At 40.5% G+C, this 24,666-nt stretch overlaps 1 protein-coding gene across 1 annotated transcript in view; it reads right to left on the minus strand.

Moving 5' to 3' along the window:
* PCNXL2 (pecanex-like 2 (Drosophila)) overlaps nucleotides 1-24,666 on the minus strand; it is a 345,612-nt gene that overhangs the window by 167,266 nt on the left and 153,680 nt on the right. Inside the window, exons 20-21 of the mRNA XM_011997321.1 lie at nucleotides 7,907-8,048; nucleotides 3,210-3,387 (exon numbers count right to left, since the gene is read on the minus strand). Coding sequence (XP_011852711.1) covers nucleotides 3,210-3,387; nucleotides 7,907-8,048 — 320 coding nt within the window. The remainder of the gene's footprint in view (nucleotides 1-3,209; nucleotides 3,388-7,906; nucleotides 8,049-24,666) is intronic.

Here is a 24,666-nt window from a genome sequence, read left to right on the forward strand (position 1 = left end):
AAGCTGCAACTCTGGTTCTATCTGAAATTATTCATATGCTAACTGGTGCTTCAAAAAGATGATGGCAAAGTGAGTCAAATGCCTGCACAACTAAGTTTTTGTGCATTTCGCTTTAGATCATGTTTTTTTGTTTGTTTGTTTGTTTGTTTGTTTTGAGACAGAGTCTCACTCTGTTGCCCAGGCTAGAGTGCAGCGGTGGGATCTCAGCTCACTGCAACACCTCAGCCTCCCGAGTAGCTGGGATTACAGGCACCCGCCACCACATCCAGCTAAATTTTTTTTCTATTTTTAGTAGAGATGAGGTTTCACCATGTTGGTCAGGCTGGTCTCAAACTCCGGACCTCAGGTAATCCACCCTCCTCGGCCTCCCAAAGTACTGGGATTACAGGCATGAGCCACCGTGCCGGGCCTAGATCATGTCCTTGTCAGGTTCCACCCTCCCCATTCTGCACAGGATGTCGCTAAGGGTCTGCACCGACCAGAAGGATGACTGACAGACATGCTTACTCTCTTTCTTTGTGCCTTGAAAGCCGCTTTGGGTGAGATACTCACTTCGAGCCACATATTTTTGTCAGTGGACTGCTGTCGGTGCAGAACGCTATCAGTGCATGGGGAAAGATGGCCTGTGCTCCCATAAAGGAAAGCCACTCTTCTCACTACAGATATGGAATTATTTAGAAGCCAGGCTCTAGGACTCTTACAGAAAGAAACCTCACTCCTCTTCTGTTCACCTGGAGCCACTCAGGAATACAAGACGATATGAAACGGACAGTTTGGTGTGGAAAAGTGGCCACGTTCCTTCACAAGCACAGTGTGTCACTTCTCTTTTTCTACTTACATACAGCTTTAAAACCACAACCTTCTATTGGAGAGTATGTTCTACTTAACTTTTTTCAGTTATAGTGATAAATCCTCCTATTTATATTGATAAATAGCTCCTTTTCATTCTGTTCATTTTACTATATTTTTTTTTTTAAAAAAAGGCATTATTTTCCGTTTTACAGGAAACTGAGACTCAGAAAGGAATATAAACATCATTGTGTCAAAATGTAAATAATGCCGGAGTCAGGATTGAACTCCTTCTGGCACATTTTACATCTTTTTTTCTTTTTTTTTTTTTTTTTGAGACAGGGTTTCATTCCTGTCATCCAGGCTGGAGTGCAGTGGTACGATCTTGGCTCACTGCAACCTCCACCTCCTGGGTTCAAGCAATTCCCTTGCCTCAGCCTCCTGAGTAGCTGAGACAACAGGCACATGCCACCACTCTTGGCTAATTTTTGTACTTTTGGTAGAGACTGGGTTTCGCCATGTTGCCCCGGCTGCTCTTGAACTCCTGAGCTCAAGCAATCTGCCCATCTCAGCCTCCCAAAGTGCTGGAATTACAGGCGTGAGCCACTGCGCCAGGCCACATTTTACATCTGATGATAAACTCTTACTCCTGCAAGCAGTGAAATAATTTCTAGTAACTTCACAAATAGTTTACAGATTATAGGATATAATGCTACATTTATTATGTGAGATAACAGAATTTGATACGTAAGGAAGGAAAATCGCTTATGGAAGTCTGTGATTTGAAGAGTAAGAAAAATGGGATAAGTTAATCAGAACAAAACAGAACTCAGCAAACAGGAAACAAATGTTTGACCAAGGCCAGGGTCTACAATAAAATACAGAAATTGGGGCAGGCTGCAGAAGTAATAGTGAGAAACCAACGGAAGATGACACAAGAGGGATGTAGGTGACTGAAAATTAGTGCCCAGTTGGAGTTATAAGAGGAAATTGGGGGCCAGGTGCAGTGGCTCATGCTTGTAATCCCAACACTTTGGGAGGCCGAGGTAGGAGAATCACTTGAGGCCAGGGGTTGGAGACAAGCTTAGGCAACATAGCAAGACCCTATCTTTACAAAAAGTCTTTAAAACAATTAGCCAGGCGTGGTGGCGCATGCCTGTGGTCCTGATTACTCAGGAGGATGGGGCAGGAGGATCACTTGAGCCCAGAAGTTGGAGGCTGCAGTGAGCAATAATTGTGCCACTGCACTCCAGCCTGTGAGTGGCATTGTGTTTGTGAAGGAGTGAGACTCTTTCTCTAAAACAAAAAACGAAGAAATTCACGTGCAATGATGGGGTGGTGGCAATTACTTATGAGGCATCTTTAGTATGATACAAGAGTTTTTGATTTTTGTTACCTAAGAGAATCCAAGAGAAAGGCAGTAGAAGGAAAAGCTAAGTAATAGAAATAAAATAAAGATGAACAGAACTGATTAAGAGGTGAAAAAATTTTAAACATTTAAAATTTAGAAAACCTTACAATTAAAAAGATTATTAACTAAAAGGGGAAAGGTGTTGGTGAAGTCAGTCTCCACAAGAAGCCCCATGGCTGCTGTATTCACCTGGTGTTGTGAGTGCGAACACCATGCGAAAGAGGTTGTATCATCACTGAGTTTATTTGCCAAGAGTTGTTCCAAATTTATTTCTGTTTCTGCTTACAAACCTAGGTTTCATTACAGTGATCAGGCTAGATATGGTCATGGAGAACCCCCAAGTATCCAGAGGATTTTATTTCTCTCCCATTAACTAAACATTAGATATGAGCCCCATATATTTGCCTGAATTATAAGTAGGATTTCTCATTGCCCATGTATAAATTTGCTCAACAGATGAAATCTTGACTTCAGACAAGCTAAGCATGTTGGAAATACTCCAAGAGACCCTGCTCTTGCGTACCAGTTCTTTAAATTTACTTCAAGAGGCAAAAAGAAAAGAGAAGAAAAAAGGAAGGAAAGCAGGAAGGCAGGAAGGTAGGAAGGCAGGCAGGCAGGCAGGCAGGAAGGAAGGAAAGAAAGGAGGGAGAAACGGAGGGAGGGAGGGAGGGAGAGACCAGAGAACGGTTGCTAATCTTTCATTCATAGCATTTTAAGATCTAGGGAAGTTTTATAATGAGATTGCTAACAGAGAAGAAGGTAATAAAATTTCGAGTCACACTAATGGCTAATTCATTTTAATTAGTGATTTTTAGCAAATAAAATGGCATACTTACATTCCACGGGCAATTTTTCCCAAATGGCAGCCAGAGTTTAACATATATGTATAATTCAATTTCATATCCTCCCATAATTTTTTAATAAAGAATAAGTTTTAAACTCTTAAATCATTTGATGAGAACAGCTCCCTTTAAAATGTTAAAATGAAGAAAATAGCTAATTCACTTGCCTTGCTAAATAAAATGGACACCATGAAGAAATCCAGTAAGAAGCTCTCTGAAATATCTTTGTAGTCAAAGTGGAAAAAGATGACAGTGAAGCTCAAGTTAATAAACTGGTAAACTGGGTTGCAAAATGAAGTCCGCAACAGTTTCATGCCAGCAATGATCATCAGAAAAATGTCCCAGCTGTTGGAAACAAAAGAAAAGATGCAATCAATGACAGCATGCACACTGCTAGGTGAGCTTCATTCGCTCACATTTCTCCAGAACTGATGGTGCATTACGCACTTCACAGGCACGAAAAGTCAATCTAGGGGGCTCCATTATTGTCTGTATTTTACAGGGGTATAAACTGAGCATCAAGGAATTTGAGAAACTTGTCTAAGGTCTCAAAGGGGCAGAACATAAACAGAAATTCAGTCCTGAGTGACTCTCAAGCACATTGTCTGCCATTACAACAGACGTTTTCTTTCCATCACATGCTTTTCAAAGTCCCTCATGTTCTTCAGCAAGGGAACAGAGCTCCTTCTGAGCTTGTCTGAATTCACTACTGCAGTGATGATGGACATTTCCCAGAAAGCCTCGTGCCAAATGAGAAAACAGGCAACATGCTGCCCCTGCTAGAGTCAGCTCAGTGTATGCCTCTTCATGAGGAAAGAATCCAACTGGAACAGTGACATAACAACAGACAGGAAATTCCGAATAGAGAAAATAATCCAGTATCTTCATAAAGCCTTTTCTATTTCTACATATTAACTTCTAATGTTTCTCAGCATATTTGTAATCCTAGTGAACATAGGTTTCTGCTCTCCCTTTTTGTTGTTTAAAATTATATCATCAATGTTTTCTTCTCCCATGGAATGGGCCTTTTCAGTTAAGGAGCTCAGCAAAACAGTTAGGTGAAGAAATACCCTTCTAAGATTTTGCTTTGAGGACTGAAGTCCTGAGTGCTCTTGCCTAAGGGGTTAGATTGTTATTATCTACCCACATAGGGAGTATGTGTCATGTGTACAATTCTCCAGATGATAAGGTCAACAATGAACAATCCATCTTGAGATTGGAGGGCAAATGATCACATCACAATGTAGCCCCAGAGAGCAGGCAAGTGCCTTCTTGAAGGGCCTGGCTTTCTGAAGAAAGGCACTGCACATTTTCACCAGATTCCCTCCAATTCTAATGTGCTAGGATATTTGGCAACCGCAGGACAGAGGTGGGAAAATTTCTAGAAGATGGTTGCACTTGTAAGAGAGAGGCTCTCTTTCCCTGGCTCAGTATAGAAAACTGGGGCCATGCCTCCATTTCCCTAAACCTAGAAGAATCTTAGACTCAGGACCCTTAGCAGCATTATGAATATCTTATCTCAGAATGAGGTTATTTAAGAAGTACAAAATTGTCATTTTTGTCATAAAAACATGTTGGAAATTCCATATGCCTCAATCTGCTGTTTTTTGTGCCTTCAGACCTAGGACTGCATCTGTTTCCACCTTGCTCCAGCATGTGTGAGGTGACGTTTGCCCAAGGCCTTGTACGGCAGGCTTGGATTTGGCATCTGAGAAAAACTAGCAATTGATTCCAATGCATACTTCAGATGGGGAAGTTTGTCTTTAGCCTCAACCCAGAGCCCTCAGTGTTCCTGCAGCAAGGCTGAACACTGCTCCATAACTGGCCTTCCTTTTCCAGTGCGCAACTAATGCCCAGGATGAAAATACAGTAGGAAAAAATGACTTCAGGTCCATTTGCCTTTGACAACAGCCCATGGTACAAAAACCCCTGTGGGATAGCCAAAGCCCTGTGGAGAAACCCCAGTGATAACGTATCTGAAGACTTAGGGATATTTTGGTTTCCAGGGGAGACTGCTGATTTTCTGGGTGATTCGGGCAAAATCCAGATGAGAAGCAAATCTAACTTTCTGTTTCTGTGACCAACGTTCCATGACCTGCATCCATTTGATATTTAGTAGGGATGACTGGTTCAAGCTGAGGGAGATTTTAAGGACTCATGTGTATGACTTTGATAACATTGCAATAGGAACGGCTACCACTAATGGCTCATAGATCATTGTATACAGCAGGTCCTCAAATAACGTTGCTTCATTCAATGTTGTTTCAGTATAACATTGATGGGAAAAAAAAATGGATTCCTGGTCAGGACCCCACTGTCAGTGTGGAGTTTGTACATTGTCCTCATGTCTATGTGGGTTTTTCTCCGAGTTCTCCGGTTTCCTCACACATCCCAAAGGTGTGCACAGTAGGTGCTCTGATGTGCTGACGTGGACCAGTGTGAGTGTGAGTGTGGGTGCGAGTATGTTCTGCGATGGAGACGTCCTGTCCAGCATGGGTTCCCACTGGGCACCCTGAGCTGCCAGGACAGGCTCCAGCCACTGGATACACTGAATTGGAATATTTGAGTAAATAATTATCTTACTTGTTTGTATTCATCTTTCCTAAATGTATGTATCATTCACATTTATTTCAATGTTTAACATTAGAAGTGTTTTGGTCTTTATTTAGAAGTTTGGTGATGTTTTTGTGACCAGAAATATGCTATGGAACTTAACTCTTGTTTCTATCAATTAGCCTATAGTAAAATTTGTTTTATTTGGTTTTGTATTGGTTTTGATTAAAGTCACAGTTTTCAAGAACTTATCCAGGATGTTACGTGAAGATACACCACACTTAGCTGAAGGTTTTATACAGGCTGAGGTAACAATTGGTGAGCAATGCCCTGGAACAGATGGAGAGAATCCTCTTAGATTCTCTAAGAAACAGAAACACCTAACAAACACGTAACAACATACCCCAGTTCACCAACTCATTAATTTACCAAACCCCTACTTGGTTGTTCATGCATTCATCCTTCTAACACTTACTAGTGGTTTGCTATTGAATAGTTGAATAAGAAACAGTGCCTGCTGTTGAAAAGCTCACTCTGTGACTATTTAGTACAATGGTTCTCAAAAATCACAGGGAGGGGCTAGGCTTCTCTAGTTGAGAAAAGCTCTCAAGGTGATACTGATACAGGGTTTCCTGCTATCCTGTTTGAGAACAGTTGGTCTAGTAGGGTGCCTGAAACCTCAAAAAATGTTTTGTTTTTAATTCTACAGATGCATCAGGAATAGAAAGGGATTTCCAGTTCTGGGTTCTGAGTGAAACAATTGCTGATGTTATCATCTGGACGTTGAGGATATTCAGAGCTATATAGGTAAGGTGCACCTTTCTGACTCTAGTGTCTAGGAAAAAATTACAGGGGATGGAGAATAATATTACTTCCAAATGGACCCTCCCTGAACTGTTTATTTGACTCTGCTGGAGTCTTAGCCCTTGCATCTGCCTTCTCTAACAACTTGGCTTCAACCCCACAGGCTTAGCTCAAGGTCCTTGTCCTGAAGTCGAATACAAAAAACTTGAAATCCTTTAGCTGGATTTTCCAGAGTGGCACTGATACCTTCTTTGCTACTCTGGCTTTGAATGTGTGTCCCCATTCGAGAAACTGAGGCTCTGCCTTGTTCTCAGGGGGAGTCACAGGGTCAACTAGGACTGTACCACACTGGGAATTCCTGCCCTAGAGAAGCTCACGATGTTCTAATTCTGACCATCTCCTAGATCGGGTCCCACCTAAACTGTATAAGGGGTCTTAAGTCCAGCTATCTGCTTTCTTAAATCCAGTGAGAGTAATTCTCATCCCTGGATTTGAAGTCTAGAATTTTAAGTATCAAAGGACATAGAATTCTTGCCCTGATCTAACAGAAACAGGTCTGGACTAGAAGGAAGGCAGAGTCCAATCAGGACAGGTTATGGGATCATTTCATTTAGTGTCTGCTTTGTGTGACTATGAATCTACTCAAAGTCCAACAGAGTATTAAAATGCCTTTTATCTTAGCCTGCTCAATCTTTGAAGAATATTAATTAATTTGTCCTCATGACATCCTGAAAGGAAGAGCAGGTTTGAATTAGTATGTTTGGGATTATGCATTAGGGTTGACTTGGATACATAGTGTTTAAGCAACGTGACTAATGAGCAAATCTGGGAAAGAATCTCTTTTATATCCTTCTACTCTAACAACTTCTTTGACCAGCAACTTTCACCTTTCATCAGAATGACAAATCTACAGACTATCAAGGAGATTTCCATGTTGTAAATTAAGAATTAATTTTAATATATGAAACCAGTGACTTGACTGTACATTGTTAATGCTTTGAAAGACATGGGCATCTTGACAGTATGAAGTCTCTGTGCCAGTGTTTAAATTACGAGGCTTCTCTTGATAAAGAGACAGCAGTGACAGTGATTAATTTCCCCCTCCCACAAGCACAAAATGATAGAGTATTTGCTAAATGAAATGACACGAGGCAGTTCATAAAGCTCTAAGCATGATGTTAAGAACTCCAGGAATCCTGGACTCACACTGTGCTTCCGTCTTCTTATTAAGGCTCACTGACTAAGCTTCTGCAGGATGATTTTCAAATCTACTGACATTTATTCACAACATCATTTCAAGCAGATCTAACTTCATTTGCACCCCAGTCACTCTACAATAACTGTCTAGCTCCAGTGGGTTTTGAGTAAAAGACCACCATGGCTTATTTTTACATGGCCAATAACAGTCGGTAAAGGTTGGCTTCTTCTGCAAACTGTTTACAGAAAATTCACTCAATATTGAAAATGTGACCCAAATCATTATGAGGATAAACCATTAACCACTTACTGGGTACCAAGTCTCCGGTGATTGCTTATTAAAAATGCATCAATAGTGAGGGCATTCAAAATTAGCGCTGGGTACAAGATGTATTTTTCAAAACACTGAAGCCAAACATAGAGTCTTTCAAACCACATTAAATGGGCGACATCTGAAAGAAATATAAAAACCACTTAGAACAACCACCAATCAAAGTATTTTTCTTTAAGTAGAGGTAATAATAACTAATATCCCCCCCTTTAATTCAAAAGCTGCTAATTAAGAACTCATGATACTAGACATGATATACCATACCATTTTTTTCCAGGCAGCAACTGTTAGCTTTACTTCTACACAGTTCATAATTAATAATATCCATATAGTAATATAGGCCAGCATCCCAATTTTTCAAGTCAATTGATTTCTTCATACATAATTTACTGAGACCAATGAATGGGCTGTCACATAGCATCAAGTCATCTTAGAGTAGTAAGGGTGGAAGGTGAAGGATGAAGAGTTGGAAAAAATCCCATATGTCTATCTCCTTTTAAGCTAGGGTTCACTTCTGTGGCTGAAGCTAGTTTCTGGGCTTTCTTCTCTTTTTAATCTTTAAACCACAAACAAATCCCTGGGCAATGTATGCAAATAAAACACAGCTGACTCCCAAACCCCAGCCACTATGAATCTATTACCTTCTTCTGAGTGCTTACAACAAAGGAAGTACCATAAAGATTGAAGTCTATTCCCATTAAGGGCTAAGGTTTTAAGTTAGACCAACCTGGATTTGCATTCACTCTCTACCAACCACTAGTGAATGACCTTGAATTATTAGCTTCATCTTTTTGAGCCTTAGTTTTCTGTGTCCTGACCATCCTCTGAGTCTGCTGAGGGGGAGGAGGTCCCTTCTGCCTCCTACTCCTCATGGCAGGAGATGGGCTAATGAGGAATGCATGCTTGCCCATCTGGGAACCCGTGCTTTTCTCTCTGGGGAGGAGGAGCAGCTGGTCTGAGTGGTCAGAGCACAAACTTGCTTAGGTCACATTCAAGGGTGGGGAAATGCTTCATCCCTGCCTCTCGGATCTGGAATGAGAGCCAGGACTCTTCTCTGCTTCCCACCTTGAGGACGGCACAGCAGGTTCAGGCCCAGGGCCCTCGAGTAGGCCCCTCTCATTCCCTGCCCGCTCCTCTCTGTCTGTCAGTAACTGGGAGGCTGCAGTGGGCCCCCATCCACCAGCAAATGAACCATCTCTGCTGTGGGCTTCATGCTGTCCACAGCAAGCCTCAAAGCCTAAATCTGCAAGGTGGAAGGCAACTCCATTACACTTCTGGAATCACATTCTTCAACAATTTATAGTGAAAAAACAAACAAACAAACAAAAAACTATACCCTACGATGACCTAGAGTTAAAAAGAGTTATGTAGTTTTTACATTGGGTTGCACAAGAACAACTCACAAAAGTGAAAAAGTTCAAGCTGGCAAAACAGCCTGTTCCTTCCGGTTCTCTTATCCAGGATTAGCAGACAAATTGTTTCCGGTCAGCTTCACTGGGGCTCTACATGACGGATCGCAGGAAGTACCATAGACACACACACACAAATAGAAACTATTTTACTTTCTACTAGATATGGCTCATATTTCTGTGTAAGAATATATCATCTTTGTAACTCAAAAACATAACTACTTTCATTTGATTAAAAATATTAAGACAGACCGGGCGCGGTGGCTCACGCCTATAATCCCAACGCTTTGGGAGGCCAAGGTGGACAGATCAATTGAGGTCAGGAGTTCGAGACCAGCCTGGACAACATGGCGAAATCCCAACTCTACTAAAAATACAAAAGTTAGCCAGGCATGGTGGCACGTGCCTGTAATCCCAGCTATTCTGGAGGCTGAGGCAGGAGATTCACTTGGACCCAGGAGGCAGAAGTTGCAGTGAGCCGAGATTGCGCTGCTACACTCCAGCCTGGGTGGCAGAGCGAGACTGCATCTCAGAAAAAAGAACATATATATGTGTGTGTGTGTGTGTGTGTGCGCGCGTGTGCGCGTGCGCGCGTGTGTGTGTGTGTGTGTATGAAGAGAGATTTGTCATTCAGAAATCTTACTTGAAAAGAATTCATTCGAATGGGCTAGGAATGGTGAGAATAGATAGAGTGAAAGTCCTTCAAGATATTGGAAATAAAGTATTATGAGAATAAACACTCCAACAATCAGCTTAATGAATAGAAGAGACAATGAGAAATCATCCAGATAAAAATAAAAAGAAATTTTAGTGCCAGATGAAACAGGGAGGAAGAGTGGGAGGAGAATCAAGTTCAAAGAGCAAGGATGTTGGGTAGGAATTCAATGTTGAATATTCTTAATGGACAGAGTATAATTTTTTCTGGAGTGGATTTGGAAGTGTGTTATTTCACAATGAATGTTTTATACACAATAAAGCCTAGGTATATTAGACATTTTACATATAGATTAAAGGATTTTAATCTGTTGTGAAAGTATATGAAAATTTAAAAAAATCTTCAAGACCCCTCCCAGCAAATGACTTTGACCTCTACTTTCTAGAGAAAATAACGTCTATGAGGTATAAATTCCCTCCAACTACGAATTCATTTCTACTCATATCCACTTCTGGCTCCTCCTGAAGCCAAGCTCCACCAATGTCCTGCATCCTATGCTCCTGCCTTCTTGGTTCAGTAGCCACTCCCTGCCTTATCACTAGCTCTTTCGCAAGGCAAATTACAAGATCCCAGTCTTCTCTGTGTGGAAAACTCACCTTCCACCCTGAACCTCCTTCTAAAGCTCACTTTGGCCTTTTCTGTACTTCTCAGCTTCTTGGAAAGCTTGTCAATATCTGATGTTCCCACTTCTGTGTCTCCCACTTACTGGGAACACCTCTGCCCCCGGGTATTTGCGGCTACCTTTGCCCTGACCTGCATGTGGCAGGGCCTCCTGTGACCTCCAGATGGTCAAATAACTGATACTTCTCAGTCTCTCTTACTGGACTTTCCTGAGGCATAAAACATCATTAAATCCTTTCGGCTTTTGAAAACTCGCTCTGCCCTTAGCTTCCCCATCCCACCATCTCTGACTTTTGCTCAAACCTTTTGCCCTACTCTTCTCCCATTTCCTCTGTCATCTCCTCTTCCCCTATCCCTGGTCATCGGCTTTCCTTCTCCCCCTGTTATTTTTCTTATCCTCTTGAGCTAATGTCTTCAACACCTGTAACTTTAATTATTACTTCCATGCTGATGACACTCAAATCTGTAACTCACTATCGCATCTTTCTCCTGGACTTCAGATCTAAATAATCAACTGAATAGCTTCATCTGATGTCCCAAAGGAACTTTCAAACACAACATGTCAAAAACAGAACGATGTCGACCTGTACACAACTTCTCTTCCTCATACATTCTTGCATTCTCTTAGCCATGCAGACAATAACCCAGAGTCATCCTAAACCAGCTCTTCTCACTTCTCATAGCTGTACGTTGAAATCACTTCAGGGCAAAGCTGAAAAACACTGTCCTAAATGGTGATTCTCAAACATCAACATGTAAATAAGTCCCTTGTTAAGATGCAGAGTCTGATGCAGTAGGTCTAGAATGGAGCCAGACATTCTACATTTCTAATAAACTTCTAGGTGATGTGAATACTCCTGAACCTCAGGGAATACTTTGAGGAACAGCAGAGCCAGCAGTACCAGCATCCCCTAGGAATGTGTTACAAATGCAAATTCTCAGATTCAATCCTAGACCCACTGAGTCCGAAATTCTGTGGATTGGGCCCTGGGCAAGGAATCTGTGTTTTGACAAGTCCTACAAATGATTCTGATACATGCTCAAGTTTGAGAACCATTTTCTGGGAAGTCTTCCTCTATACATGGAGATTAAAGGACTGAAGGACTGTGTTGATTCCATGTGCTCACTCTGCATATCTATTCCTTCTTTTCTGTCTTCCATGCTCTTAATCACTTTTGTCTAAAAAATTATAATTATCTTTTATGCAGATAAACTGTTTCCTAACCCAGCCAGATGTGTACACTGTATTCCAATCCTTCTTATCTGTCTACCTGAGGACTTGTCTCTTGCAATGATCCCCCATTCTCCTGCATTACTTGGGTTTTTTTCTCTTTAGCAAATCATTCTCATCAGAAAAAAAAAAATTGCTATAATATCTTCCATTAAAAATATGCCCCAAGTCTAGGCAATATAAGGAGACCGTGTTTCTAAAGAAAGTTTAAAAACAAGCTGGGCGTGGTGGTGCTTGCTTGTAGTCCCAGTTACTCGAGAGGCTGAAGTGGGAGGATTGCTTGAGCCCGGGAGGTTGAGGCTGCAATAAGCTGTGATTACACCACTGCACCCCAGCCTGGACAACAAAGCATAGACCCTGTCTCAAAAACATTAGAAAAAATACCCTCTTTTGGCCCTATATTTTCCTTCAGATGCTGGTTATTTTCCAGGTAGTACCTGGAAAATATTTTCATTTTTTAAAAATGTAGCTACACTCATTTTCTCAACAACATTATCTTTCTTTTCTTTTTAAGTTTACTCCAGTCAGGTTCTCATCAAAACCTAGTTATAGAGTACATAATTAGGTGTAGAACTGGTAGGTTATCAGGTGTGCATATAGCAAGCTTCAGTAGACAATGACAAAGAATTGTCCAAAGGTATTGTGCCAATTTACACTCCCGCAGATGGTACGAGAGAGCTCCTTTTTGTTCCACATCTTTGCCAAAATATTTTCTCTCTTCTTAATTTTTGCCATGCTGGTGCGTGTAGAGTGGTATCATATTATGGTTTGATTTTACATTTCTTTAATGACTTATGTAGACAAGTATGTTTTTACATGTTTACTGGCCATTTGGATGCACACTTTTGTGAAGTAGTTCTTCATTCTGTTGCTTGGTTCTTTTTCCTATTGGATTATATATCTTTTCCTTATTGATTTTTGGGAGCTCTTTATACATCCTAGATACGAGTTTTTAGCCAGTATATGTATGAAGAAAATCTACTCCCATTTTACGGTTAGATTTTCATTCTCTTAATTGTATCTTTTACAAAAAAGAAATACAAAATTTTAACATGTTCCAATTCCTTCATGCCATCACTGTACCCTGTGAATTCTATAATTTTAGTAAGTGTCACATCATAGAGTATTCATTTAAATACAAATCTTCCCACTAGATTCTGAATTTGTTAAGGGTAGGTACCATGTACCTACTAGAATGTCTGCCAGAGAGTTGGGGTTTGGTAAATGTTTATTACCTTATCATTTTTAGTGGCTGAGGGAATTCTGGATAATTACATTTAACAGAGGGTCTAGGGAAAAAAAAAACAGTCTTTTTGAAGTACTTTTCTGATCACAAAATAAAAAAATGTAACTATAACATATTAAATGACATTTCCTATTTTAATCTCTCATAAAGTACAATCAGTTACAGCTAAGTTTCTTTCTGTACAAAATTACTTGTTCTGATTTCTCAATTTATAAAAGATCAACAGTGTCAGATTAAGGCCATCACATCAAATGCAATTCAGCCTGCTTATAAAAATACATTTACAGAGTTCTATCAACATTTGTCACCAATTCAGAGAGACATGACAACCTTAGCTAGATTCCTGCCAAAAAAAATGTAAATGAAGAGAAATAAAAGCCATCTCTTCCCAGTGCTATTAGAAAAACATATGAATTAAAGGAAACATTTGAGTGGCTGGGTCATCACTGTAGAACAGCCTGGGCACCATTTGGATGGGGGAGTAAGAACTAGATTTTCAAAAGCTTGTCACATTTACTTTTAGAAAATGACATTTTCCAGTGAGTGGAGATAGATTGATTTGAGTGGAGGGACATAATCCCATTACAGTCTACGAGGATTTACCACAGGTCATGGTAACAAAAATAGGTTTTTCATAAGAATTTCAGTTTACTCATCTCAGAAACATATAAAGCAATGAATTTCAAATAAAAGAGACAGCACTGATAAGCTCTGAATTCACTATCCAGGTCTTTCCAAATATTTGAGAGTGAAATTCTTATTCAGTGAGATTCTAGCCGTCTGAACTACGGGGGTGGTGTGTGTGTGAGCATGTGAAACTATGATCGACCCTTGAACAATGGAGATGTTAGAGATACCAACGCTTGCACAGTCAAAAGTGCAAATTTAACTTTGAGTCCCCAAAAACTTAACTACCAGTAGTCTAAGGTTGATCAGAAGTCTCACTGGTAACATAAACAGATGATTAACACATACTCAATCTGTTCTATGTATTATATACTGTATTCTTACAATAAAGCATGCTAGAGAAAAGAAAACGTTATTAAGAAAATCACAAGAGAAAATCTATTTCCCGTTCATGAAGTGGAAGTGGATCACCATAAAGGTCTTCATCCTTACCATCTTCTCCTTGAGTAGGCTGAGGAGGAGGAGGAGGAAGAGGAGGGGTTAGTCCTGCTGGCCCAGGGGTGGCAGAGGTGAAAAGGTGGAGGAAGCGGAAGGGAAGGCAGGAGAGGCAGGAGCACTAGGTATAACTTACTGAAAAAAAAAATCTATTTGTTAAGAGGACCACACAGTTCAGACTCGTTCGTGTTGTTCAAGGTCAACTGTGTATCATAGACACAACTTTAAGGCAAGTGATTAAAACATTTAATCTTTAGGAAGACTTGGACTGTAAGTACCATTCTGCTATCTGACATTAGAACAGTATTTTGTTGGCAGGCCCTGCATTCTATATGGCCACAATAACACATATGGAGATGGGCTGAGGCCAGGGATCTTTACGAGGTGATAATTGAGTCTCTACTTAGAAGCAAAGCAGCTATAAAGGAGCTCTACATTGGACTTTCGAAGGGAAAAAAATCTTTTAGGGAACTGGACACCAGTTAATTCATAAGTTACAAGACCTTTACTATTATTTTTATAGGAACAGGAGAGTCACAAAAAAAGACTGAGTTAGAAACCAGGTTGAATTGCTAATTCAGCTCTAGTTTACTGCCCACGGTACTTCAAAGGAATGAAAGTGACAGCTGCTGACATCTAAATGTCATATAAAAATTACCACATGCTTTCCATGGATTAATTCTGCATCTCTAGATAAGAGGACAGCATATGTGTTTACACTATGAACATACACCGGCAAGCAGAAATGAAAAAAAACATTTCAGGTAAAGATTCATCCCAAGGCATGGTTTTCCTGGTGAGTGTTGAGTACAACATCTAGCCAAAGCAGAGATGAGAAAAGGTGTGGAAACAAGTTAAAATAAATATCAAGAAATGACAGAGTAGAGAACAAATCCCAGAGATCACCAAGCCCCAACTTTTACTTCAGGTTCCGTTAATGCGGCATATTGACAGGATGTTAATTTCACTTTTTTTTCTTTTCTTTCTTTTCTTTTCTTTTCTTTTGAGATGGAGTCTCACTCTGTTGCCCAGGCTGGAGTGCAGTGGCAGGATCTTGGCTCACTGCAACCTCTGTCTCCCAAGTAGCTGGGATTACAGGAGCGTGCCACTATGCCAGGCTAATTTTTTTGTATTTTTAGTAGAGATGGTGTTTCACCATGTTGGCCAGGCTGGCCTTGAACTCCTGACCTCAAGTGATCCACCCACCTCAGCCTCCCAAAGTGCTGGGATTACAGGTGTGAGCCACCATGCCTGGCCTTAATTTCACTATAATTCTTACTTATCTTAGAATCCTCCTACCAATCTCAGCAATTTATTCTAATGACACGCTTCAATCTCTAGATGAGGAAAACATTTAACAGATAAATGGAACTCATACTGAATGTTTATAGCTGGAAGTAAAAAGGGACACAGTGAAAGATGACTCATAATGTAAGAAGAAGCTAAAACAAAAGTGTAAGTCCAGAATTCTGATTCCTCAAAGATTAAACTTACTCCTTTCATATACAACAACCATGAAAAGCTAGAAAAAGGAGAGACTGCGCATGCAGCAGCGTGGTAAATGTGCTCCCTGCATCCCCAGATTGTGTCAGGGTTCACACAAAATAAAGTTAAAAAGAAAATCTTCGCAATGATATTTTGTAACTGCCTTTCTGTAATGTCCCAAATACGCAAAGAGACCATAAAAAAAAAATCCTTTAGCATGATTATTTCTCTTTTCTCTGGAATATTAGGCTCTTGAGAAAAAGAATGAAAACTAATTATACCATTGACAAGTTTATGTGTAACTCATTACAATTAAAAGCTTTAAATTTTCTTAAAGGGTTTTCGGGGTTGTGTTTTGTTTAGACTCTTTATGCTACTAAAGTAAGTTTGTCTCCATAATTAAAAGTTAGTAAAAATCCTCAGGATGTTTTCAGCTTTAGAAAGACAATCTTCACCAATTCAAACCTTGAATTAGGATTTAAGTTGCAAGGATACAGGGCTTCCTGCTGTATATGGGCCATATGCATTTCAATGGGGGTGCAGCTTGAATCAACTATCCCTGGTGTCACCCCTGAGGCATCTAAGGCAGAGAGACTCTGCAAAGTGGAATGAACACATCTGTGCTGTTACCATCCCCTTATTATAGACAATTGCTTTTTTCTGTAAGCTTTTCTCACTCTCATCTGTCTTCCTGGGTCAAATCTCAGCTGTTGTCAAGTTCTTAGCACTAACATGTACACATGTTGTTTATTCTCTAGAAATAGGCTTCACTGACAAAACCAGTAGCACGAATGGAGGGTAAAGGAAGTCACATCATCCTTGCTGCTCAAAGCCCTTGATCTCTGTTTAGGATGAACCCATGGTCCATCATTTTTTCTTTTTTAAGTAAGCGAATTCAGGGCTGCCCATGGCCCAGTCCCATGTCCACAATCCTCTTCTGCCACTTATCCTTAGACCTCAATTTATATATTTATATATATGTATATAAATATATAGATGTATATATAAATATATATGTATATAAATATATACATATATATATTTTTTAAACTCCATTTCCTTTACTTAGTTGCAGTGCTATTCTGGCTTCTTTCTTCTTTCTTCATTTTTAAAAACATTTTAAATCTTTAATACATCTGCAAATTCATTTGATACAAAGTCTAACTCCAATTTTTTAATGTTCATTTCCCCAAAACCATTGATTTTTTTTCGTTAGTTCGGTGGGAATAAAAATGTATCCTTCACATTTCCTCAAAAAGCGGGAGAAACTTGGCAGAATCAGTGTGGAATGTGCCTTCTCTTCTTGACAGAAAGGTCCTCAATTAACACCAAAGCATAATAATAATATTTAAAACTGAAAAAGCAAATGGAACCACTTGTACATTTTTTACATGAAAAAGGTCAGACCAGCATTTTTACATGAAGAGGGCTAGGAGAGAATTCCAAATGCTCTCACTGTGGCCACAGGGTAGACAGAGCCTCTCGACAGAACAACCATCTTGCCAACAGCAAGGACAACGTGCTTACTTTTGCATCCTCAACGCCCAGAACAGTGTCTAGGACATAGCAGGTGCCCAATAAATGTCCAATTCAGAAGAAATCCTCCCTCAAGGAAAGTGCAATTTGTATGTTATTTAAATTACAAGGTTACTTAAAAACACCAATTCTATTTTCTCCATGGCATATCCATATATTATCCTATCATAGAGAGTTATGAAGGTTAAGCTCCTTCTGATAAGATTCCAACAGACCTACTTTAGGGAGACTGAGTCAGGGCTCACCACAGTGGCCACATCAACTGCAGCTGAGAACTAACATCATTCTTCAGAATGGTCTCTTTAGCCCTTCCCATGTTTGTTGTGCTAATAACCCAAAGTCACTGTGGGACCATCGTGCGTACATTGCATGCTATATATTAAAACTTCCTGATTTTTAGTGTTAGTTTTTTAAGTATCCCTCCCACTACTGACCATTCATTGTAGCTCCGTATTGCATTAGGTTTATCAGTAGTTTAACAGAATCCTAATGGGTCTTGGATAAACACCCTGTGGCTTGCTGAAGAGCTGGATTCTGAGGCTGGCAGCTAACCATTGAGCTCTGTCCCCAAGTCCTGTCTTTCTTATCTTTTTTTTTTTTTTTTTTCTTGAGACGAAGTCTCGCTCTTGTTGTCCAGGCTGGAGTGCAATGGTGCAATCTCTGCTCACTGCGACCTCCGCCTCCCGGGTTCAAGCAATTCTCCTGCCTCAGCTTCCTGAGTAGCTGGAATTACAGGCACCTGCCTACATGCCTGGCTAATTTTTGTATTTTTAGTAGAGATGGGGTACAGGCGTGAGCCACTGCGCTTGGCCTAGTCCTGTCTTTCTTAATGCTAGCCCAGTTTGGCCTGAGCTTCTCCAGACCTCCCTCTGCCTCCCTCTGCAGCAAGCAGAGGTAACTGAATTCCACTTTTCTTTTTCCTCCGGCTGCAGTGTAACTTGGCTTCACTGCCAAACCCCTGCGGCCACCTCCAGCCTTGTGGAGACTGACACAGAAAGGTAAGTTTCCCAGTGGACTAGAGATCAGCCAGAGTGTGAGAGTGCCTGGCAGGGAGGAAGGGAAAATGAGGGGAAGAGAAGGTACAGGAAAATAATAGCAACAGAGAGAATAATTAATAAAGCAGGTTTCCAACTGACAGGCTGATTTCTAAAAACTCAGCTCAAAGTCACTTACTTGGCATTTGAAATGCACTTTCCCATACTAGTATCACAGCACACGATGACTATGTTACTCTCCTAGTACTAGTTCAGTTTATGCTTCAAATTATTTTCGTCATTTTGAATTAAAAACACTTTGGAGAGTTTTCCAAGTCTCTAACTGCTTCCTGAAGCTAGCATCTTTTTTACGTGGGGAAAAGGGGGAGGTAAGGAATACATCCTTCCTCCTCTAGCTATGGCAAAGAAAGCCACTTTCCAAAGACCCCCACACAGCCTTTGTGTTCCAAAAATCAGACAATACCTCTTATGCCATATTCCTTTAACTAGCACTAGATACGTTTGAAAGGATTTTTTACATATATTGAGTTCCACTTAATTACTGTGCAAATTCTGTGAAATAACGCATTCAGATAGTACTATGACCTATTGGTGAAAATTTCAAAACTGTATGCAGGACATGTACATCCAGATTATAAAGGGCCACCAACTGCCTAGCACAACGGGTGAAACAAGGCACAAAGTCAGGTGAAAAATGATGAGACTTCAGAACCCTGGGAAGAGCAGTAGGATGCACTTAGGGAGAGCTTTCTGTCTGCCAATGACCATGCTAAAGGCACTACGTTTCTTCTTGGATTGATTTTATATTTAATTTAGGAACTCCCAATTATAGATGACAAAACTGAATCACAATGGCTAAGCACACTTCATATGTGACAGAACCAGGGTTTGAGCCCACCCAGTCTTGTCCAAGGCTGGGCCATAACATTATAATTCTCTCCTAAACTTCCCAAAAGCTTTCTGCAGAGAAAAACCTAGTCACATGCAAAGGACGAAGAGTCCAAAAACCTCAGACTTTTTAGCAGCAGCAGTGGATGCTGGAAGATGATGGAATAATGCTTACACCCTGGCAGGCGACACACTACCAACCATCTGAAGTATGAAGTAGAATGAAACACTTGGAGCAGAGGAGGTCTCGAAAGTGTCTTCTCATGTGCCTCTTCTCAGGAGCGACTGAGGATGAGCTTCACTCCGAAAAAGGGAGTAAACAACAAACAGAAACTTGCAGCAGGTTCCAGGAGGGAGGACAGAGCTAATAGATGATCTGACAGACTCGTCTGTATGGAAAGTTGGAATGAGACATATACTACAAAGCTATTGGAAAGGCGAGCAAATGCAAAAGCAAACATTTGAATAAGAAATATAATCAAGGTCTATACTACTGGACTCAGAAGTGAACAACGTTTAGACTTAAGAGTTAAAAAAGAGCCTGAGTAGAAGTTCAACAAAAATATTAAAACTATATTAGGAGAAGGAGGAAAGTGAAAATGTTAATGCATAAGGGATGATAAGAGAGATAAATTCTTATCTTTTATAATGGAAAGTCGGTAGATAAATAAATCTAAAATGCCAAGAAGTAGCAGAACACGCACATGATCGTTAATTAGAAGAATACCAGAAGAGATACCTAAAGAGCAGAAAGTATTTTTTTTCTGTACAGGGAAAATCAGAAATGGGGCAGGAGGGTGGAGTTGACAGGAGTCTGCTGCTTTTCATTGCAACTTGTTCTATTTGATTTTTAATACTATGTGTTATTTTGATATAAGTGAAAAATACATTATAAAAAGCAAGAGCTCTCAGAATCATGAGTATCACATAGAAACTAGTCTATCTGTAAACTGATAGACAAGATTTGCTAAAATGCAAAGTAAATCTCATTTAAGAATTGCAAATTTGGTACCCATTAGTGAATGTTTTGTAATAGTGGATTTTTTTAAATTACAATTTAAATAGATGTTTAATTGATGTGTGTGTGTGTGTGTGTGTGTGTGTGTGTGTGTATGTGTGTGTTTCGAGAGAGAGTCTTGTTCCATCACCCAGGCTGGAGTGCAGTGGTGCGGACTCGGCTCACTGCAACCTCTGCTTCCCGGGTTCAAGTCATTCTCCTGTCTCAGCCTCCTGAGTAGCTGGGACTACAAGCAGCTTTTAGCAGAGACAGGGTTTCACCATGTTAGCCAGGATGGTCTCGATTTCCTGACCTCACGATCCACCCACCTCGGTCTCCCAAAGTGCTGGGATTACAGGTGTGGGCCACCGTGCCCAGTCTATTTGTTTTATAATGTATATTATCTTTATTAATTTAATCTAATGCATCCAAAAAGTATAGCTTAAACTTTTCAGTACTGTACAGAGGTACAAACGAATCATTCAAACTACGTGTTACTTCAAGAGGCTTTTTATGCCCTCATCAGCCTATACAAAACCTTCCTTTGGTGAATTTACAAAGGATTAATCATTCATTTTCTCCTCCAATGTTTACTGAGTATCTGCCATGCACCAGATATCAATGTAACATTTAATTATATAATTCCACAGGTTTTCCATTTTATATGCATATTAATAAGTTGGAAAGGCTTAAGCAATGATACATGAAATTAATTGTAAGCTCCTCACTTAGGATATATATTAGCCTTCTACTTCTTTCTTTTTCTTTGTTTTTTAAGAGAAAGAATCTCAGCCGGGCGCAGTGGCTCACGCCTGTAATCCCCAACACTTTGGGAGGCCGAGGCAGGCAGATCACTTGAGACCAGGAGTTCGAGACCAGCCTGGCCAACATAGCAAAACCCCATCTCTACTAGAAGAACAAAAATTAGCCGGGCACACCTGTAATTCCAGCTAGTAGAGCACCAGCTAGTAGGGCAGCTGAGGCACAAGAATTGCTTGAACACAGGGGGCAGAAGTTGCAGTGAGCCAAGATCGAGCCACTGCATTCCAGCCTGGGCAACAGAGTGAGACTCCGCCTCAAAAAAAAAAAAAAAAAAAAAGAAAAAAGAAAAGAGAGAGAAAGAATCTTGTTATGTGGCTTTAGCTACAGTGTGAGAGTGCAGTGGCTATTCAGTAGGCGCTATCATAGTGCACTATAGCCTCTAACTCCTGGGCTCAAGCGATCTTCCTGCCTCAGCCTCCCAAGTAGCGGGGACTACAGGCACATACCATCATGCCCAGCTACTGTTTCTCTGTCTTTCCTGCAGGGCGGAACCTAGTGTCACAGCCCACATTACTGTATGTGTGTAGCAGTCACAATTCTTCTACGGAGACACAGCCATAGGCTTATTTATCAGATCATAAGCTTTTTGATGACAGAAACTACATCTTAGTCATTTCTATGTCACTGGCTCACAGGGCTTGGCATCTTGTAGGAACTCAATAATTATTTTCTGAATGAGTGAATAGTATATCCATAAGCATTTTCTACGTGAACAAATAAGTAAGTAAATGAATTCCAATACCGTACTTATTCCTTGCCTCAATCTCTTTTAACTCCATTATAACCCATTTTTATGGTTAGAGTACAGTCATCAAATCAGGTCACTCTTTTTAATTCTTAAAAGCCAAGAACTATAATATTATGGAAATATTACCTTGGAGGACCAAGTGAAATGTGACTCAACCCCAATATTTGCTGTTTGAAATAATATAATTCCTTCGGAAAGTTTTAAGATAAAGCAAATTTTCAATAAGGTCCAACTTTGTACTTCTTTATGACAGGGATCAATCAATAAAGTCATTTGTCTGGAATCATTATCATAATTCAGGAAAATTGATTTGCTTTATTTTCTAAAAATAGGAGTGCTCCTTTAACATTTAGTCTCAAAAACTCTAAGCTAGAATAATATGCTGTTGCCTATAGTGCTATCTTCTGTCATGTTCAGCATGATTAACTTAGATGGGAAATATGGCAATTTTTAAAAAGAGCAACTTCACACATACACATTAACATAACTCAGTTGTGTCCACATGACCATCATGATTCATCTGATGCTGAACTGTACTATAAGTGATAGAATTTTATTCTCCTAATTCAAATACTGGTGAAACAGCATCTCAAGGTTGGGAGGAGATAATATTTACTTTCAAAAAATTAGTCTCAAAGGTCAAGAACTAAATTGACTAAAAAGCTGTGCTTCAATGTGTAGTCTTCAACTTCAGTTATAATATCTATTTCCACTCATCACAGTCTGAATTTTATACCAAAATTAATTTGGTATCTCCACATTTTACCAAGTAGAAGTACCTATTCGAAGTATGCAGAAAGGAAAGTAAGCCAAAAGGAAGTACATGCACCAAGTTTAAAGTTTGTTCCAGTGGCCACAAAGTGATGATGGTTAAATTAAATGCAGTTCAGCATTTGTGAGGCTCCCTCTCTACACCAAGCACTGCCATGAGAACTGGAGGAGGAGTATGCACTAGCAGACATGGAGCTCGGTCTACCTTAAGCACCAGTGATTACAGGTGGTTATGCAAGGGAGGCTCAGGGAGCAGTGGGGAATCTAGTCAGGTTTAGGTGGTCAGGGCAAGACTTCTCTGGAGGGGCTGATTTTAAACAGACCTGGGCTGGGCACGGTAGCTCATGCTTGTCATCCCAGAACTTTGGGAGGCTGAGGAAGGTGGATCACTTGAGGTCAGGAGTTCAAGACCAGCCTGGTCAACATGGTGAAACCCCATCTCTACTAAAAATACAAAAATTAGCCGGGTGTGGTGGCGCACGCCTGTAATCTCAGCTACTCAGGAGGCTGAGGCAGGAGAATCACTTGAACCCAGGAAGCGGAGGTTGCAGTGAGCCAAGATTGTGCCACTGCACTCCAGCCTGGGTGATAGAGTGAGACTCAGTCTCAAAAAACAAACAAACAAAACAAAAAAACCCAGAGACTTGAAGCATGAGCAGCCTGGTGTCAGTCTAGTGAAGCTGGAGAAATGGCATCCCTAGTCAAGGAAGAAGTAAGGAGAGCAGAGGCAGACAGTGTGTTGTGTTTGAGAAGCCACAAGAATGCCTAGAATCAGTTGTAGCAAGTCTGTATCAAATCAGGGAAGAAAGCCTAGTAATGTTGGCATGAGAAGACGGCATGTCAGACTTTACAGGACCTACTGTGACTGCAGCCATGTGGCTCTTCTGGGTAGTGATGATTGTGAAAACAGCCTGAAAGCCACATTCAGGCTGCACATGATTGCCCACTCAGAATGACAACAACACGGGTAGTGAAATGACCTGGGGTCTAGTCAATCACTGGCCACAAAATCAGTGGGACCCAAGTTATGTTTCTGTTCCCTAGGCTTCAGTTTCCATCTATGTAAAATGGTGGGATAGGATTATATAATAAACTCTAAGACAGGGGCAGCACATATGCCTTATCTTACTGTTTCAGCTGATTAGAAATGTCTGCCACCAGCCCAGTTCTAGGACTCTGTTCTCAGTTAGTGATGTCTGCCCTGGAACCACTGTGTCCCAGCAGCGTGCTACACACTAGCTAGTCCTGCTCTGCCCTGCCTTCTTTCTCAATGACAATATTCTGTGCTCCTATGAGAAAGAAGATGGGAGCATCACTTTCACATGAAAAGCTGTGTGCCTGGCCTGAGTTTCCTGTACATGTTTTGTTGCTGGTGGGCAAAAATGAAGAGTCAAAACCTAACAGGCAGAAGTCCAGGAAGAAGAGGCAAGGAGATTCAGGACACAGATGGCACCAGAATGGGTAACTGGGCCTAAATCATTTTTAAATTTTGTGTCTATAGGTTTTCCTTCTAATACACCTAATTTTGAAATGGAATCTGTTTTTCGTCACGTGTCTAATTTGTCCAACCTGTGACTCCCGGCTCGATTTCAGGCTGCTTATAAATAGAGAGTATAGGCAAGTTAGAACCTTCCACAGAGCCTCTGCCTGACACTGTGTAAGCAAGTGTGGACCCCTCCCAGCCTACGTCTATGGGATACACAGGGACTCAGTGCCACCCACTCACTCACCCTCCGAGAGAGGAAGTCAGATACACAAACACGCTCATTTTACGTGTTCTTGAATCTTGTACTAAAAAAGCAAAAGCCATGTAGGCTTGAAATAGCTAAATGATTTTAATTTAAATGGGGCTGTCTTAGATACAGGGGAGAAAACAAACAAACAAAAAACAGAAAGAAAAAAAAAAAAACCCCGAGTTGTTAAATGCCCACTCCTGTTTTTCACTGTTGAATTCTAAACTCTGAACTGCCACAGTAAGGGAAGCCCAAGTCTAATCTGTCTCATTTTCCTTTCCTTCAGCTTAACAGGTTCTCTTTGCTCACCCCAAGGTATGTAAATATGTACATATAAACACGGCCATGGGCATAGGCATAGTTTAAGAATAGGTGTAGGGAAAGGTACAGGTACAGGTGCAGGTAAAGGTAAAAGTATAG

Source organism: Mandrillus leucophaeus, unplaced genomic scaffold (assembly GCF_000951045.1).
Source record: "Mandrillus leucophaeus isolate KB7577 unplaced genomic scaffold, Mleu.le_1.0 Scaffold537, whole genome shotgun sequence".
Classification (NCBI taxonomy): Eukaryota; Metazoa; Chordata; class Mammalia; order Primates; family Cercopithecidae; genus Mandrillus; species Mandrillus leucophaeus.